The sequence below is a fragment of the Penaeus japonicus genome, unplaced genomic scaffold, assembly GCF_977035675.1.
Source record: "Penaeus japonicus unplaced genomic scaffold, GWHDUDI00000001_assembly GWHDUDI00000010, whole genome shotgun sequence".
Classification (NCBI taxonomy): Eukaryota; Metazoa; Arthropoda; class Malacostraca; order Decapoda; family Penaeidae; genus Penaeus; species Penaeus japonicus.
In genome coordinates, this window is record NW_028234412.1 from 8280939 (window position 1) to 8298438 (window position 17500).

Genomic DNA, 17500 nt, shown 5'->3' on the forward strand with positions numbered 1-17500 from the left:
TCAGCCCTATCATCAAATACTGTTAAGTGTGAACAGGACGTACGCATGTGGTCTAGATCTGCGCCCTCGCCTTCCTACAACCACAGGGATGCCAAAATGCTCTGGGTGTGTAAGAGGCAGCTGGTCCAGGGTCTCACTCTCAGCAAAGTGCCTTCCGCTCTTCAGGCATAGTGATGTTCGGCGGAGTGTCGTTATGTCACCATCATCAAAGACTGAAATTTCAATCAGATTATGAAAATGAGTGTTGACAGTAACAAAATATAAATAAAACATGCCCTTCAAAAACATTTTCCTCAATTTTGCCATCTAGGATAAGGAACAATTTGCACGCTAGTTTCATACATTAAAAACTTTTAATCATGTAAATGTATAAAAGTAAACACTCAGTCCTCCTGCCCCAGCTACTAAACTAGTATCAATTAACTAATAATAAAACTTCCTAAAACAAAAATGCAGAAACTCACCAACTGTATACTGACTGCAGTCTTGAATCTTGTTTACAATGGCATCTACAAACTGATTTTTGTCCGGATGGCTCGCTTTGACTTGGGCTCCTATTTTCAAAACACCTTTAACCAAGTCATCAGGTACAACAGCTGAGCCTAAGCCTAGTTTGAAGGTTACCTGTTTAGTAAAAAAAGAAAAAAAAAATTAAAATGTAATCTCTATAGATGGAAACTTCACTACCTTGAATACACCAAAATATAGGTCAAGCAGAAAACAGCAAAATAAAAAGAAATTGAAGTACTGACATAAACAGAAGTGAAATATAGAGAAAAAAATCAAAATACCACTTACTTTAACCTTGACTGATTTGACAACCTTGTGGACCTTTGCCTCACAGAAAGCACCCTTGTATTTGGCTGACACCTCAGTACCAACGGTCAGGAAAGGGGGGTCCTCAGGCTGTCGGTAAAGAATGACCATGTCAAGAGAGGGGCTCTTTCAACAGAAGGGAAAATACTTAGCAACTGATACACCACATGTATTTACAGCCTATTTTCATTTACACGGTAATATTAAATCTATTATCTTCATTGGAATGTGGTCATCTTTCCAAGTCATCAGAGAAGGCCTGTTACAAGGCCATATGGCATTTGCAAATGACTAGCAACAGTAAAGGAACTGTGCAGTGTTAGGTCACCACTGGGTTGCTCAGTGCAGATGTGCATATCCGTTTTGGGGAGGGGAAAAGCTGAACTTAAAGATTTAATTACCTGCGGTAACCACATCTCAACGAGGGTCCAAGAACATACACAACCTAATGGCTGTGCCCCTGTCTCTCAAGCTGCAAATTATTGTTTGCGAAGAAATTCGTGTTCTTCCTGCGATCGTAACAGAGCTGAAGTTCACTGTATTAAAATTGATAAAGAACCTGAATGAAAGAAGAGTTTTGATTTACAAGGGCTAAAGATGTGTTTGGTCAAAGAGAATGTAGCTGCAAAGATGGCACACTGCATTCAGTGATACCTTCTTTTTCCCTCCCTCTCCCTTTAATCAACTAATTCTCTTTTCAATGAAAAACAAACAAAAATGAAAAAAGTCTGTTGCCAGGAACATTTTTGACAATAACAAAAATAAGGAATCCTATATGACAATCTAAATCCTGTTTTTGAATTGTATGTAAACAAAATAATCAAAATAATCTGACAAATTCAAATAGAAAATTCCAACATGACATCAAACTTCGGATTAATTTGCTTTAATTCTGGACTGCGACACAATGTATATGGACAATGCTTCCAAAAACTATACTACAATACACACACCCAGAACCAATGAAACAGGACTTGCATGAAAGCACTGACATCTTCACTACACAAATCTCAAACTGGAGTTAACACTGACTGGGTTGTGTACAAACAAACTTCTGATTGTCCTCCACACTAACCTTCTTTTTATGTGGCTGTACGACTGCTCCTTCAGGAATATCCATCCTCTGAAACAGCAAAATAAAATTACATTTCTATCACACAAGTTTGAAAATCTTTTACCATATAAAAATCATTACATAAGTGGACTTTTCAATACTTAATACACACTTCACTTTTATTTCACAAAATGTAGGCTCTGGAGATTGGCAAGACTTTGGCAGTTTGCACACAATATCTATTCATGTATTTATGTATATATCCTTTAATAAATGGAAATGGATATTGAAAAAACTCAGATTATGGACAAAGTTAGAAACAGAGAAGCTCTTATTGTATCCTACTAGAAAACAGGAAGATCTTTAAAAATATATAATAGAATAGAAATAATGCAGTAAAAGACGTTGTATCATGTAGATATCCTCTTATCAACATTAAAAAAGCAAGAACCTTTAAATGTAGCCTGTCCTTAGTTGCAATCTCATTCCTATCTTATTCTTGTTACTTTTCCATAAAATTTCATCTACTTCAGCAGCCTAATACTAATGGGCGACGCCTATGACAGCTGTGCACTTTATTTAGAAAATAAACAAGCTAATATAGAAAGACCAAAACAGCTGATCTGCAGTACAGTATTATTAAACATATCAATACAGAGACAAATAAAGATTATCTACAGTACTGGTCCATAAAAACACAAGCAAAACAGCTGATCTACATAATTAGTATGGACCATATATTAATTGAAAAATACAAAGGCAAAGAAAAAGAGATTTTATGACAAGTACACACAATACAGCTTATGTTCTGTCTTAACTCTGATTAAAAGACAAAGCCTCGCCCTAAAAATCTTTGATGACAATTAACTAGATAGAAATAGGCAAACAAATTCACTATAGCAAACTAAAAACAGCCACATCAAGGAGGAACACTTTCTTTGACATCCTAACATATTATCTCCTATATAGCTCCCACTGTACTTGTGTTCTACACCCATAATTCACACACCCTTTTTTCTAATCCTTTAATCCCTCCACTAAATGGGTACACCCCTTATTGAAGTACTATAAGGGCCTAGTCTAACATAAGCATACATACACATAACAAATTGTGTTGAGTAGAAGAGAATATAACATAACATACTGTAACAGGAACCTAACCTCACTTTGCCTGACCTAATATCTCAAGTTTGATGGGTTTCTTTTAATGTTGATAAATGGCAAAAAACAAGAGGATGCTTCGAGTGGACTATAACAATGTCAATATTATTGCTTTTTGATTTGTCTATTCTATAGACTAAGTATATCATACAATACGTATGTCTAGAAGAGCCATATGTACACCACTAACCTATGCACCAATGATTGTGGCATGTATGCTAGAGGGCATTCACGGAGTTAATAACACTCTGATATCATTCTGACAAGCCAGAACTTGTAGACTTCCCAGGTATTTACGATGGGATCAGTCCAAGCTCTACCTTGTCAAAATACACGTTGATATTGGCTCTTACTGGAGCACGTTGCAAATAGCAATCACTTGACACTATGCCATTATCAAATTTGGCTTCAGATTGTAGGACTTCCATCAAAGATCACAGCATGTTTCAAGTGGATCTGGACAGAACACAGCCAAGATAATTGTGAGAAAAAAGGTCCTTTTTGAAAGCAACTATGCATGCCTTCTAAACATTTACCCAATATAACTCTCCTTCAATGCTATTCAAACCAATAAGTCAGATCAAGACCATAAAAAATTTCAAAGTAACATTAGAATAATATTTTGAGAACAGATAACATTGTATGAATAAACTAAATGACATCTATGATCTCTAGAGAACAGCCCATCCCATGAATTTCATTATAGCTTCCTAAATGAAGTTAAAGCCCTCTCTTTAACATCACTAGCACCAACATTATCTGCTATGCAGTAGCTACCTACTTTTGGCTATTTATAATCACTAGTTATATGTTAAGCCAACATAAATCAACTTTCAATCAAATGAACCCGTTCTAAGACCCACAAAAATGACCGTTTCGGGAAAGCAAGGGACGCGTGCAATCTGTGACCAAGTGCCTGCAATAGGCCACCCTAACTGACGTCAAAGGGTGAGAAAATTCACTCTAAACAAGTGAGGGAAGTGTGAAGTTCGTTTCTGCACAAGGGTGAGGGAAGGAGGCGACTCTCTCTGCTCTAGTTTGCTCTGGGTTTGTTTGTCTAGGCGTCTGGATGATCCCTGTATGAATACCTTCGTAATGAATGATTCCCCTATGAAAAATACATTTGGATACTTGTTTTTCACTCTAAAATTCTCGGCCGATTCCCCACTAAACTAAACTTGGGAGAATTTCTTGCCTCCCAACCTCGGTTAGGTTTTTCGGCGTATCGCGTGATTCCTCTTCGTCCGTCGTCATTTCCTCCGATCGAGCGACACTTCACGACTCACCTGCATCATAAATGCAGAACAAATTCAGAGAAGAGAGCACGTAAATAGTCAAAAATTCCCGACAGCCATCGTGTACTCCGCTCTCCTCACTCCGCTCAGTCACAATAACAACTTGTCACGAGCTACGGACTCTGTGATTGGTCGGATCCTCTAAGGAGGGATTTGTAAACGGAATTTCTGTTGGCTAAAATTTTGGAAACACAGAGAGTATGCGACACTATGATTGGTTAAATTTTCTGAGAAGGGGTTTATAAGCGGCACTTCTATTGGATTAGATTTCGGGAAAACAGAGAGTATGCGGCGATCCGATTGGTCAGATTCCCTAAGAATGGGTTTATAAGGGGCGCTCGGATTGGCTGAAATTTTAGAAACACAAAGAGTATGGGGCGCTCTGATTGGTCGAGATTTTAGAAACATGGCGAGCGGAGTAAAGTAGTGCGCGATCTTGTCACGTACTCAAAATCTCTTGAGTATTGTGGAAGAATCATTGTTCCTTTGCCATATCTTCTAGAGTGATAAAGCACGAGAAGATAATGACCAGACTTGTTATGGCGTAATTTCAAAAATCAATAATGATTACAGCGTCTTTCAGCTTGTGGGGGATGCATCTTTTAAAAGTGGTATTAAGCGCGCGGACTATTCAAATATTCTGAGATATTTTTTTGTTAATTGCAAATATCAGTTCGAATTAATCGCTAGTCTACATTGTCTATCATGTAGAATTATAATTAATATTCTGTTATGAAACAGTTCTGGTTAAATCAAAACATAGTTAAAAGTCCACCGTGGGTTATTTAACCTTACTTGGCGCTTTAAATTATATATAATTATGTAGCTTTAACTCCCCTAATATCTGTATGTAAATCATTTCGTTCAAAATATTCCTTGCTCCAACACCGAAATGTTCAATCTATCATTAGATAACGTATACAGATGCATATCAAACAAACGTTAGAATTACAAAAAGAAGCTATTTTGCCGTCTAGTTGCACATGCATTGCAAGCAAACGCGCATAACTTTTAAAAAAATAGCCTTTTTTGGCGCATACATGTACAGCATTTTTCATCCAAGTTTATGAACTCAAAAAATCTTTTACAGTCTTTATAATAACTAAAATTATAGAAAAAACAAATAGATAGACAGACATAGAGGAAGAAAGAAACAGAGCGAATAAAATAATTTTCATTATAACGACTTTCAACACCAAAATTGCTGTATCGTCATCATTATTTTATACGCCTTGCATTATCAATATAATAATTAATAGCTGTAGTAGAATTACTACTACCATCATCAGTAGAATTATACTACCATTAGTAGTAGTATTGGTATTTTTATTACCATAATTGTTACAAGCACCTGATTATCACTTTGATCATCAATATATATGTTAATATTTGCATTATTATTATTGTTAATAGTATTATCTTAGTAGTAATAGTACCATTATAATTATTGTGATTATTATTGTTATAATCATTACTACTATCATCATTGTCCTAAACATTGTTGTTGTCACAATTACCATCATCATCATTTCACCATTTTTACAATTATTACCATCGATTGTAATGATTATATTATTGTCCTTATCATCATTATTGCTATTAGTATTATCAATATTGTTATTATCATTTTCAATATTATTATAGTTATCATTGTAGTCGCCCTTCCTACGGTTATCATTATCAATATCATACTTTCATTATCATTATTGTCATTATCCTTATTACTATCATCATTATTGTTATTACCATCATTGGTATAATTAATTTCACTGTTATTGATATTGTTCGTTATTATCATTATTACTACATTATATAGGCCTTATCTGCAGCGTCATTATCTGCAATAATTGCCAAAAACTCGCAATAACTTGCTGCCGTATTTCAGATTCTATTGCCAAAGAGCACCACCCGCCCACGCGTACCAACCTATCCTTTAGGGGCGCCAACACGCATGCGCGAACCATCTCCGAATGGCGAAAATGCCAAATATTTCCTGATTTTTATTTTATGTCGTCTCATTTAATCGTTTAAAGAGTATCTCAATGATGGTTTACAACAAAATTTATGTAACATTGAAGTAAGATTATGATGTATAATATACTGCATATTTCGAGACTCCAGTTCATGCGTGAAAATATAAAACAAATACCACCATATGTAGCCTTGATAAATGGGTGATAAATAATTGTTTGAATCCTTTGGCTTGGATTACATTCACTTTTTAATTCGTAAGAAACTGAATTTACTAAGTGTTTGACATGAAAAACATTTAACAAGAACAAAAAGTCTATTGGGTGTATTTTTATATTTATTCTCAAGGCAGACTGGTAATCAAAGGCTATTAAAGTATAGTCACAATCATAGTAATGCGTTCGAATTTGTTTAGATTTGATGGGCAGCAAAGGCTCTCTTCAGAGAAAACTGAAGTAAATCAAGTCGGTAACTCATGTAAAACAATAAAATACCTGAGTTTAGTATTATTTACTGTGATAACCTATAATGTTTGCAAATAATAATAATTTTGTGTGTTGTGCGATATCCATTTTAAACAAGACTTCTATAATACAAGCACAATATGCGAGGATAACTTTTGTTGCAATGAAAATATCATGAAAAGTATAGCATACCTAGGTGAATAAGCCTAGAATGAATTTTGCTTTGATTGATGTGTCATGGAATGAATTCTATATTTACACAAATAAGATCTATTTACTGGCTGCTACTCTGCACAACTAGTTTTTTGAAGAAATAATTTTTTTTCATGCTTAAAGTAACATGATGTTAACATATTCAGAATCACATTCCGATATGAATTACTAAAGCAAAGAAGAAATGTATTTTATGAACTTAAAAGTGTTTTTCATCAGAAGAAGAAGCAAATAACTGTAAAAAAAAATGTTTTTCAAAGGCGCGCCACAGAGGCACGGGTCGCTCTGTGAGCGTGACGGCTGGTTTTGTTCAAGCGGTACGATACTTTCGCCGTCGTACGTCCGGCAGTGCCCATGAAGTGAAATGATTTCAAGAAATTGCCGCTGCAGATAAGGCCTATATATGAACTTGAAAATAGCCTCGTATCAAAATATATTGCCAGAATTTACACCATTCATTACTTTGATATTTTTCACGATACAGCTATGAATCAATTACATAATATGTAGTATTTGTCAAAAGAAATCTTTTAGTAAATTCAACTTATAAAATGAAGTTCAACTATGTTTATTAAGACCAATGTATTTAGCATTAGTCAATACGTCCAGTATGACATTATATTGCTGCTTAACGTCTGCCCCTTCGAGTGATATTACTGCACAAACAGAAGGCAATGTGGTACAAGCATTGCAGATCCCACAACTATGAATATTTATTTGTGTGTGTGCTTGTATTTATGATGGAAATTAATATATTTCAAATAATATTTAAATTAAAAAAGTTTAGTAGCCCTACACATGTATTTTATTTGTAAGATGTAGGATATCTAGTAATATCAACGAAATTTCAAATCTTCATTTAGGCTTCCTTAGATTTTTGCATCACAATATCGCTATTTCAGACTGCTGCCAGCTGTGGGGTGACCGCATAAAGGCCTGGGGCGACAGGCGCGGCCCCAACAATTTGACATTTGACTATCAGACAATTCTCTCTATCCTGCTTTAGAAGTGAGAGTGGCATAACTTATCAAATTATATAGTGTTATAGTTTCAACAAGGTGAACTGTTCATTTAACATATATTTTATACTCCTCAATCTTGCCTCAAACGCCATTTTTCTCACTATATAGGTGAATTCTCTGCAAATAGGAATTCACGTACTATTGTAATGATTCATATATAAGTACTTGGGGTAAAGGTTATATGCAATAGCTGTTTGTTAAATAATCCTCACTACTGCGCTTTTATATATATATCGAAATTGAGAGACACTTTTGAATGTTCAAATTATACACCTGTAATAATGATAAATTTCGTGAAAACTTCTACCTAATGTTCCTTAATTAAATGGCAATGAGATTGTTGAATACTTTCTGCTACACGTTTCAAGAAAGGCGTTAATTCAGAAATAAATAGTTTTGTAACACATATAAACATTGATATACATATACATAAACATATCGGGGTCTAAGCTGGTTGACCATCACAGAAAGCAGCTATGAATATAAAAAGACAAAAATATGCTTCTGTCATTTTTGTTTGTCTCAAATATGATGTACTGTTTAATTTAATAATAACATATAGTTAGTCCGTTCTATTATAATTTCTCTTATCATCAATAAATAACTGCAAGTATAAGCGGATAACCTTGAAAACGTGATAATATAATATAAAACAACAAATTAAGGTGTGTGTGTTTCAACAGAGTAGGTAGTTGTGCATGGTTACGGTGGTCACGGGGGAAGAGAAGGAGGGAGAGGGAGAGGGAGAGGGAGAGGGAGAGGGAGAGGGAGAGGGAGAGGGAGAGGGAGAGGGAGAGGGCGAGGGAGAGGATGAGTGGGAGGGAGAGGGAGAGGGAGAGGGAGGAGGGAGAGAGAGGGAGGAGGGAGAGAGAGGGAGAGAGAGGGAGAGGGAGAGGGAGAGGGAGAGGGAGGGAGGGAGAGAGAGAGAGGGTGAGGGTGAGGGAGAGGGAGAGAGGGAGAGGGAGTGGGTGTGAGGGAGAGGGAGAGGGAGAGGGAGAGGGAGAGGGAGTGGGTGTGAGGGAGAGGGAGAGGGAGTGGGTGTGAGGGAGAGGGAGAGGGAGAGAGAGAGAGAGGGTGAGGGAGAAGGAGAGAGGGAGAGGGAGAGGGAGAGGGAGAGGGAGTGGGTGTGAGGGAGAGGGAGTGGGTGTGAGGGAGAGGGAGAGGGAGAGAGAGGGTGAGGGAGAGGGAGAGGGAGAGGGAGGGGGGAGGGAGAGGGAGAGGGAGAGGGAGAGGGAGTGGGTGTGAGGGAGAGGGAGAGGGAGAGGGAGAGGGAGAGGGAGGGAGAGGGTGAGGGAGAGGGAGTGAGTGAGAGGGAGAGGGAGAGGGAGAGAGGGGGAGGGAGAGGGAGAGAGGGAGAGGAGAGGGAGTGGGGAGGAGAGGGAGGAGGGGTGTGAGGGAGAGGGAGAGGAGAGGGTGGGTGAGAGGGAGAGGGAGAGGGAGAGGGAGAGGGAGAGGGAGAGGAAGAGGGAGAGAGAGAGAGAGAGAGGGAGGGAGAGTAGGTAGTTGTGCATGGTTACGGTGGTCACGGGGGAAGAGAAGGAGGGAGAGGGAGAGGGAGAGGGAGAGGGAGAGGGAGAGGGAGAGGGAGAGGGAGAGGGAGAGGGAGGGAGAGAGAGAGAGAGGGTGAGGGTGAGGGAGAGGGAGAGGGAGAGGGAGGGAGAGGGAGAGGGAGAGGGAGTGGGTGTGAGGGAGAGGGAGAGGGAGAGGGAGAGGGAGAGGAGATGGGGAGAGGAGAGAGGAGAGGAGAGGGAGGAGGGAGAGGGCAAAGGAGAGGGAGGAGGGAGAGAGGAGAGAGGGAGAGGAGAGAGGAGGAGAGGGAAAGGAGAGGGAGAGGGAGAGGGAGGGGAGGGAGGAAGAGGGAGAGAGAGGAGAGAGGGAGGAGAGGGAGAGGAGGAGAGGAGAGGGAGAGGGAGAGGAGAGAGGGAGAGGGAGAGGGAGGGAGGGAGAGGGAGGGAGGGAGAGGGAGAGGGAGAGGGAGAGGAGAGGGAGGAGAGAGAGGGAGAGGGAGAGGGAGAGGGAGAGAGAGGAAGAGGAGAGAGAGGAGGGGAGAGAGAGGGGGAGGGAGGAGAGGGAGAGAGAGAGAGAGAGGGAGAGAGAGAGAGAGAGAGAGAGAGAGAGAGAGAGAGAGAGAGAGAGAGAGAGAGAGAGAGAGAGAATCACACTCTTTCACTTATTTCATGCACTTACTCATACAGATCATAAAATAAATAGCATCATACTAGTGTCAGATTCATCGGCTTGACAGATTTTTCAAATTCTCAACTTTATCTACAAAAAAATCATGATAAGTAAGGAATTCGTTTCCTGTTCCATGATATCCAAACCAGATAAGATACTATAAATTGTGGTTGCTCGCCCGTCGCGCCCACTCTTGCACTCCGCTGCCTAGTTAATACGTCTTGGCGAACCTACTGTACATACAGTTTAGGCACACAGGTAATGTTATTTACTTTTTTATTGGAAATTATTGAAATGAACGGAATCTCCAGGCCTATCTTCGTAACAGTTATTTTTTTCAGTGGACTGAAGCGCGAGATTAGTCAAATATAATTCAGAAAAAAATACAAAAATACCTCGAAATAGTATGAGATGTATCTGGCATACTACAGAAATACCTCAAAATAGCAATTATATGTATCTGGCTTACTAACGAGCATTCTTTCACTGATGCTAATCATTACAGTTCACGAAGATGGCTAGTGGTAAACGCTTTCAGGTGCTGATCTCGGTGGTGTTGATGCTGGTCGTAGTAGCGGCGATACCGGCAGTGGTGGATGGAAGAGGACCTGCTCCTCCAGAAGAACTCCGGGATTCGCACGTCCGGATTTCGGGTGAGTTAGTAACAGCTATTGTTTACGCATATTTTCTAATCATTTTCTCTCCTGGCTTATATTTTCAAGTATTGATTTCGTGTGGGCTTTCTATGTTTCTGAAAGCATTTTAAATAGCAGGAAATTTTTGTTTATTTTTTATCTTTCCAGTTAACCCGAAATGTATACCTCCTTGTCATTTTTTTGACCAGTATGGAGTGTGCAAACCAAATATAACCTGCCTGGCGGAAACATCATGAAATCATCTGGCTTGGCTGATTATAAAGTCAGACCACTTTCATAATGCCACTGAGGAGAGTTGTTTAATTACTCTTGTTATTGTCACTGCAAAAATATATATTTTTCGTTCTAGATACATGTAAAATATGAACATGTTCATTATTTTCTTTTCAGTCACTATTGATATAATAATAAATTGGCAAATATTAGACTCTTGAAACATCTTGCATATAATGCCCTTTGCCTTCTAAAGGGCATGAGATTTTGTGGTAATTATTTTTGGGAAGCACAGATGTATATTATCAAAAATATAGTTGCAAATTCCCTTTCCTCCTTATCACTACATCCTTTACATAAAAATATGTATATATGAATGTATGTATAGTGTTTGTGAATATATGTATATAACATATTTAGTGGAAAAAATACTTAAGCATTTCCCGAGAATTTAGCAATGAAATTTTATTTTTGAATGTGAAACTCTTTGTTAATTTTAAAAACTGAAGCAGTATCCAATATAATCAAACCCAAATTACTGATACAAGAAAGCTATCATAAGAGAATAACTTCCTATATACCTGGTAAATCAATACTAAAAAAAAAGATGACAGTACCCTAGAAAAATCTCAGAAATCCTGAAAAATATCAATTCATATTTCGTATGGCACCTGTAATCTTCATGCAAAGTAACTATTCTGCCACTGACAATCAGAGATAAAAATTCTACAATTCAAAAATGGAAAAAATAACTCAAAACTGTGATTCAATTTATTAAAGGTGATTTTGTGTTTGGTAACACATTTACAAATATTTTAACTTTTTCTTCTGACCTTTTGCAAAGGTTTTTAAATATATACACTATAGGTTCTGCTGTGACACAAAAGAAATGACAACTAAGCTAGGAGATTTCAACACCTCTATGTACACTTTATTAATATAATGGTATTTATAAAATAATAACCTTACATACAAATATTCTGTTATAACAGAGTTTGATTAACTCTGTCAATCATTTCACAAACTAATTAATGATCGCAGTATCGATGCCCAAAAATGTTGACACTTGTGGCAATACCGAGGAGGTTTTCTTCTGTATTTCTCTTTGGAAACAAGAAATAACATGAAAACATTTTTTTTAAATACCCATGGCATACATCAATATCAACAGATTCCCATTTCTATGCATAAAAACACATATCTCACCTCATCTCCCTCTCAACATGAATAATCTCACACATAAAGGGAAATGCACACAAATGACAATCTCTTCTTTTATCAGCATAGCAACTTACTTTGCAGAATGACATTATGCAACATTTAAGGATATAATCAGCTAAGAACAAATTGTAAATGCAACTTTGCATATAAAAAAATGCTTCACCAAAAAGGTTCGACACTTAAAAGCAATAGACAAGACTATGCAGACGTGCAAAAATCATTGCAAGTCCTAGCTGTTTATACACTATCTCCTGAATAGTATCTTTCTTTCTTATTTAATAATATTGAAATGATGTAAACAGAAAAGAAACAAAACATTGAAATTATGTACGACTGTCTAAACTATCTGCTGGAAAAAACAAACTTGAAAACACTGCAAATGAGGAAAAGGGTGTATAGTAACCTCCTAATCTTTCTTAACACCTGCTGATGATATTATCATAGAAATACTATTGTTTCACCTTCTTTATATTTCCTATAGAATTTATGCAACTTAGTAAAAGTCACCTTTAAAAAATTCACTGGTATGCACATATAATATATATATTTTCAGATTTAAAGATTTATGGTAACTGAATAATAAATACTGGAAAACAATAAAAATTAAAAAAGTCTTATCACAGTGTAAATGTTGCTGAGGTTGCTGTTATAGCATTGTAAATGTGAGTATTATGTATTGGCACATATTGTGCTGTGATAATTTTAATAGCCTCATGGGCAGCACATCCTCCAATATATGCAGCAATGGAATGCACTTCTGCTGCTCCATATCTACACATCTCATGGATGAAATCATCTTTGATGATTGGTCCACAGCCCCAGTCTGCCAACAGCCTGTTTACACAAACCTAAAATAAAGAAAATACAAAATTAACAGGAGCTACTTTAAGACTCTCTTCAAAGAACCAAATAATGTTTCTTAACCCATTGATTGTGGATGGCATCATTTGCTGTCAAGGCAAGCAGGATCATCATATATGGCCCGGCACATCCAGGCCATATATGATAATACCAATACAATGCAGTATAAACTTATTTCAAAATACCGCGGCTAAAGGGTTAAGTGACTGATGCCATAAACATGCACTGTTCCCTGTTGCTTTGTTTTTCTATTTTTCTACACATATTTGACACTACAGAGGCAGAGCCCCCTACCTGAATACACCAACAATTTAACTGACCTTAAGGCGCACAATATCTGTTTCAACTTGATCCTGGAAGTACCCTGGATAAGCTCGGAATTCAGAATGGAACTGGTCAACTGCACGAAGCATCACATACCAAACAAGTTCACTCTCTGGGTTCTCCAAATGAGCACCTGAAAAAGTAATATATTCAAAGTATATCTAAAATATATTACTGGAATGTGTAATAAACCAAAAGATGGAGCATTGGCAATCTGCAGTTTTAACCATAATTACATTTTTGTTTGTCTTTTTTTTTTTTTTTGTATAGATGTATATCTAAAAATGTCTACATTTTTACTTACCAATATCCCCAAGATTGATACTGCCTTTGTACTCGTCAGCAATGGATTTTCCTTTGAGAACTCTTAATGCATGGGCATTTTTACAAAATGCCTTAACATCACTCTCAGTTATCATAACTTTTCTTGGCCCTAGTTGCTGACTTAGCTCTTGGACTCTTCTTAGGACCCAATCTGCATCCTGCGCTGCCTGTTCACGATATCTGCCAAAGGTGAAAACATGAAGGTATTGCTTAATTGCATAAACTTACTAATACATTTTTTTTTTTTTTTCATTATAACAAAATAAATCAATGAATTAGACTTCTTTGAATTTTAGATATGCACACCAAAATCTACTCACAAATTCTGAATCTTAATGTATTTTTCTGAATCAGCAGTCATGTCTGGAATGGTCCCTCTCACAGGCAGGGCTCCCCGACCTTCAGAGGTGACAAACTCATGAAGTGCTTTTGCCATGATCCAGAAGGGCTTAGTGGAGGGAGTGAGGGTATTTGAAGCAGCTTCATTTAGGATGGATTCCATGCCCGAAGGAATCCGTGTGGGCATCAGGGACGTGTTAACTGCCTTCATTGCTTCTTCAAAATTCTCTTCCGGTTCTCCGCTCTCTTTCTCTCTCATACCTTTGGTTTAAAGAATTTGTAATTCATAAGGAGGATTTTTCCAATGATATATCTAACTTTACTTGCCTATCATGTATATCAACCCTTTGCAGACAGGACACCTAATGACCTAACTAGTTGTCAGGATGGGCAGTCTACTACACTAGCAGCACCGGCTAAAAAGCACAGGGGCAGGGAGAGTGTTTCCTCTGCCCTCTGGATAGCTCAGACCAGCTCAAACAATATTTTTCCGTAAGTCTGTCATAATATGTTGGTTTAAACTGACTTTAGAACTCTGTAGCTCTGGAGCTAGCACTGTTACACCCATAAACTGTGTGCGCGCTTCAACTGTGAGCAGATCCCGATGTCATATCATGTACAAATTGACACCCATCTTTTAGGCCTAATCTGTGTCGACATGTATGTCATGACACCCATGTGAAATGGGTTAATTTATGTGATTAGCAAACAACACAAGGTAAAAGTGCGTATATAAAGATAAACAACAATCAACCAATTCAACAGTATAATATGATATTAAAAAATACAACAAATAAAAATAAAATATATCTACATTTTAAATGTAAGACTGTCAATACCTTCTTTAACAAGTTGAATGAAATCCTTCTTCTCTCTATAATTCTTTGGTGGAGCTCCATACCGCTGATTCCACTGCTGAAGTGTCTTGTAGAGTATAACGACATACGGAACATGAGAATGTTCTTTGGAATCCATTGTCTCTAGGTCAAGGTTGTCCATGTACTTCTGAAGGGCAGAGAAAGGTCTGTCCAGGCGAAGATCAGGCATCTCATTGTCAGGGTGACTTTCAATAACTGTATGCTCTTCCATCTGTAAACAATCAGTCAATAAATAAAATAAATGGATCCAGACTGGGTAAATAATGAGTGAGTGAGTGAGTGAGTGAGTGAGTGAGTGAGTGAGAGAGAGAGAGAGAGAGAGAGAGAGAGAGAGAGAGAGAGAGAGAGAGAGAGAGAGAGAGAGAGAGAGAGAGAGAGAGAGAGAGAGAGAGAGAGAGAGTGTGTGTGTGTGTGTGTGTGTGTGTGTGTGTGTGTGTGTGTGGTGTGTGTGTGTGTGTGTGTGTGTGTGTGTGTGTGTGCGTGCGTGCACATGCTTGTTTGTTTATTTGTTTGCGTGTGTGTTTGTAATAAATACATATATGCATGTATAAATAAATATATAATATAAATATATATATACATATATATATATATATATATATTATATTATATATATATATTATATATATATATATATATATATATATATATATTATATTATATATATATATATATATATATATATATGTATATATATAAATATATAAATATATAAATATATAAATATATATATACATATATGAATATATATATACATATATGAATATATATATACATATATAAATATATATATACATATATAAATATATATATACATATATAAATATATATATACATATATAAATATATATATACATATATAAATATACATATACATATATAAATATACATATACATATATAAATATAAATATACATATACATATATAAATATACATATATATATAAATATAAGATAGATAGTTAACAAAAATCAGAGGAACATTTACATAAATTATATAAATCAATGCTAAAATTAATTATATATAGTACTACATAATAAAATCTGATGCCATATTTTTTTCATATTTATCAAATATGACAGATGTTACTATACAATTTAGTTAAAGCACTGTAATAACTCCTGTTGATCTTTATTTACATTATATTAAATATATATAAGAAACTAGTCTTCACCTCAATGTGTGGAGTAATTAGCTAGCTCGTGAATCATATACTTAAGAAAAATGTGACGTATGTCTTTATAGATCTGTGTTGTGGGACAAAAACACTCCAGGCCTCTCTTTACATGGTCCGACATAAAGAATATGGTCTTTGGTAAATACTACCTTATTGAGATACAGGACCATTATTCTGGCTATGTGAACAATAGTTTGGGAATCCAGCCCTAGGCCCTCAACTCTAAGTTATAAGAATTATCAAAGACACTACATTCAAATTTGCAACATTTGATCATTATTTTGTTACAAGCATTATTTTTTGCATGCCTCACGTTAATTTTGCCTCTGCCTGGGCATTTCACCAAGGTTTCTCAAAATGCACATGCCTAATGCCGCGGGCTATTGTCTGCTGAGGTGGCGGCTGGCCGTTATGCACCCAAGCGGCCGGCACAATGACCAGATAGAAGCCACGAAAAAAAGTGTTCATGTCACCCATGGGTAGACCAGCCATGCCACAAGTAAATGCCATGCCATCTGTCATTAAGGGGTTTAATACCATAATCAGGCTAGATGATATTTTCCTTTTTTACTTTTGTTTTAATATACACACAATTGATGCTGAAAAAGAATCTATACACAAAACTGCATCTAACTTATTTTGACACATGCCTTACTTTCATATCCTAAGCTTATTGAAGCACCATCCATGGTAGCTCAAACTGCCATTCTAGCCATTTTTTCAATGGACAGTCTTTAAAAGACAACTCTTTAGTACCTACCTGAACTCTAATATATCCAATCATGCCATAGCTCCTCACCACCAACAGCGGAATATTGGCATCCCATAACACCTTTGAGAGGGCCAAGAGTGTACTAAAAAGGAAAAAAATAATATCAAGTTAATGACTATCAATCTACAAGGAAGTGGCAAGCTCTACATCAAAACATATCCCAAACCACAGGTGTAAGTATATGAATATCATCAGGGGTCAACTTGGGGGTCACGTCTGACTGTGAAGTGGCACTAAGCGCTAGATTAACACCATCTAAAAGTTTTACAATGGGCTATGGATGATGGTGGCACTGTGTGGGGAGTTGAATTCCTATACAAAATTTTAAAAGATCTATCCATGAGAGGTTAAATCAAGTCCCAGTTCCTTTTCAAGTACTCCACATTCGTGTACAACACCCCCATTTGCCGTCATATTCTGAATATCTGAGGGAAACTTGTTTTAAAGATAACCTGTATTCTTGACTTAAGATATGTTATATCCAAAGTTTATTTTTTGTGTGTCTTCAATAACCTGAGATACCAGAGACAATTTTTTTTCCCCTGTATCCTATATTTTCA

The 17500-nt window shown here is 36.8% G+C and overlaps 2 protein-coding genes and 1 long non-coding RNA gene across 21 annotated transcripts in view; 1 reads left to right on the forward strand and 2 right to left on the reverse strand.

The window, feature by feature from the left end:
- LOC122253230 (uncharacterized) overlaps window positions 1–4459 on the reverse strand; it is a 26478-nt gene extending 22019 nt beyond the window's left edge. For 4 of the 19 annotated variants that reach the window (XM_043016143.2, XM_086540600.1, XM_043016145.2 and 1 more), the window contains exons 1-5: window positions 4235–4423; window positions 1892–1939; window positions 799–906; window positions 465–624; window positions 44–212 (exon numbers count right to left, since the gene is read on the reverse strand). In XM_043016143.2, the coding sequence (XP_042872077.2) occupies window positions 44–212; window positions 465–624; window positions 799–906; window positions 1892–1939; window positions 4235–4285 (536 nt within the window). In that variant the 5' untranslated portion in view covers window positions 4286–4423. Of the gene's footprint in view, window positions 1–43; window positions 213–464; window positions 625–798; window positions 907–1217; window positions 1376–1891; window positions 1940–4226 lie in introns of all 19 variants that reach the window. The other 15 variants (XM_086540604.1, XM_086540601.1, XM_086540603.1 and 12 more) reach the window with 11 other exon arrangements.
- Window positions 4460–10307: 5848 nt separating this feature from the next.
- LOC122253233 (uncharacterized) lies at window positions 10308–11373 on the forward strand. The gene is made up of 3 exons (XR_006223227.2): window positions 10308–10432; window positions 10680–10827; window positions 10978–11373. It is a non-coding gene; the product is annotated as an uncharacterized LOC122253233 (long non-coding RNA).
- A 428-nt stretch (window positions 11374–11801) lies between these two features.
- Window positions 11802–17500, reverse strand: part of APP-BP1 (Nedd8-activating enzyme E1 regulatory subunit APP-BP1) — a 16995-nt gene continuing 11296 nt past the window's right edge. Inside the window, exons 4-9 of the mRNA XM_043016152.2 lie at window positions 16929–17022; window positions 14952–15201; window positions 14094–14373; window positions 13754–13953; window positions 13446–13582; window positions 11802–13112 (exon numbers count right to left, since the gene is read on the reverse strand). Of these exons, the coding sequence (XP_042872086.1) occupies window positions 12882–13112; window positions 13446–13582; window positions 13754–13953; window positions 14094–14373; window positions 14952–15201; window positions 16929–17022 (1192 nt within the window). The 3' untranslated portion in view covers window positions 11802–12881. The remainder of the gene's footprint in view (window positions 13113–13445; window positions 13583–13753; window positions 13954–14093; window positions 14374–14951; window positions 15202–16928; window positions 17023–17500) is intronic.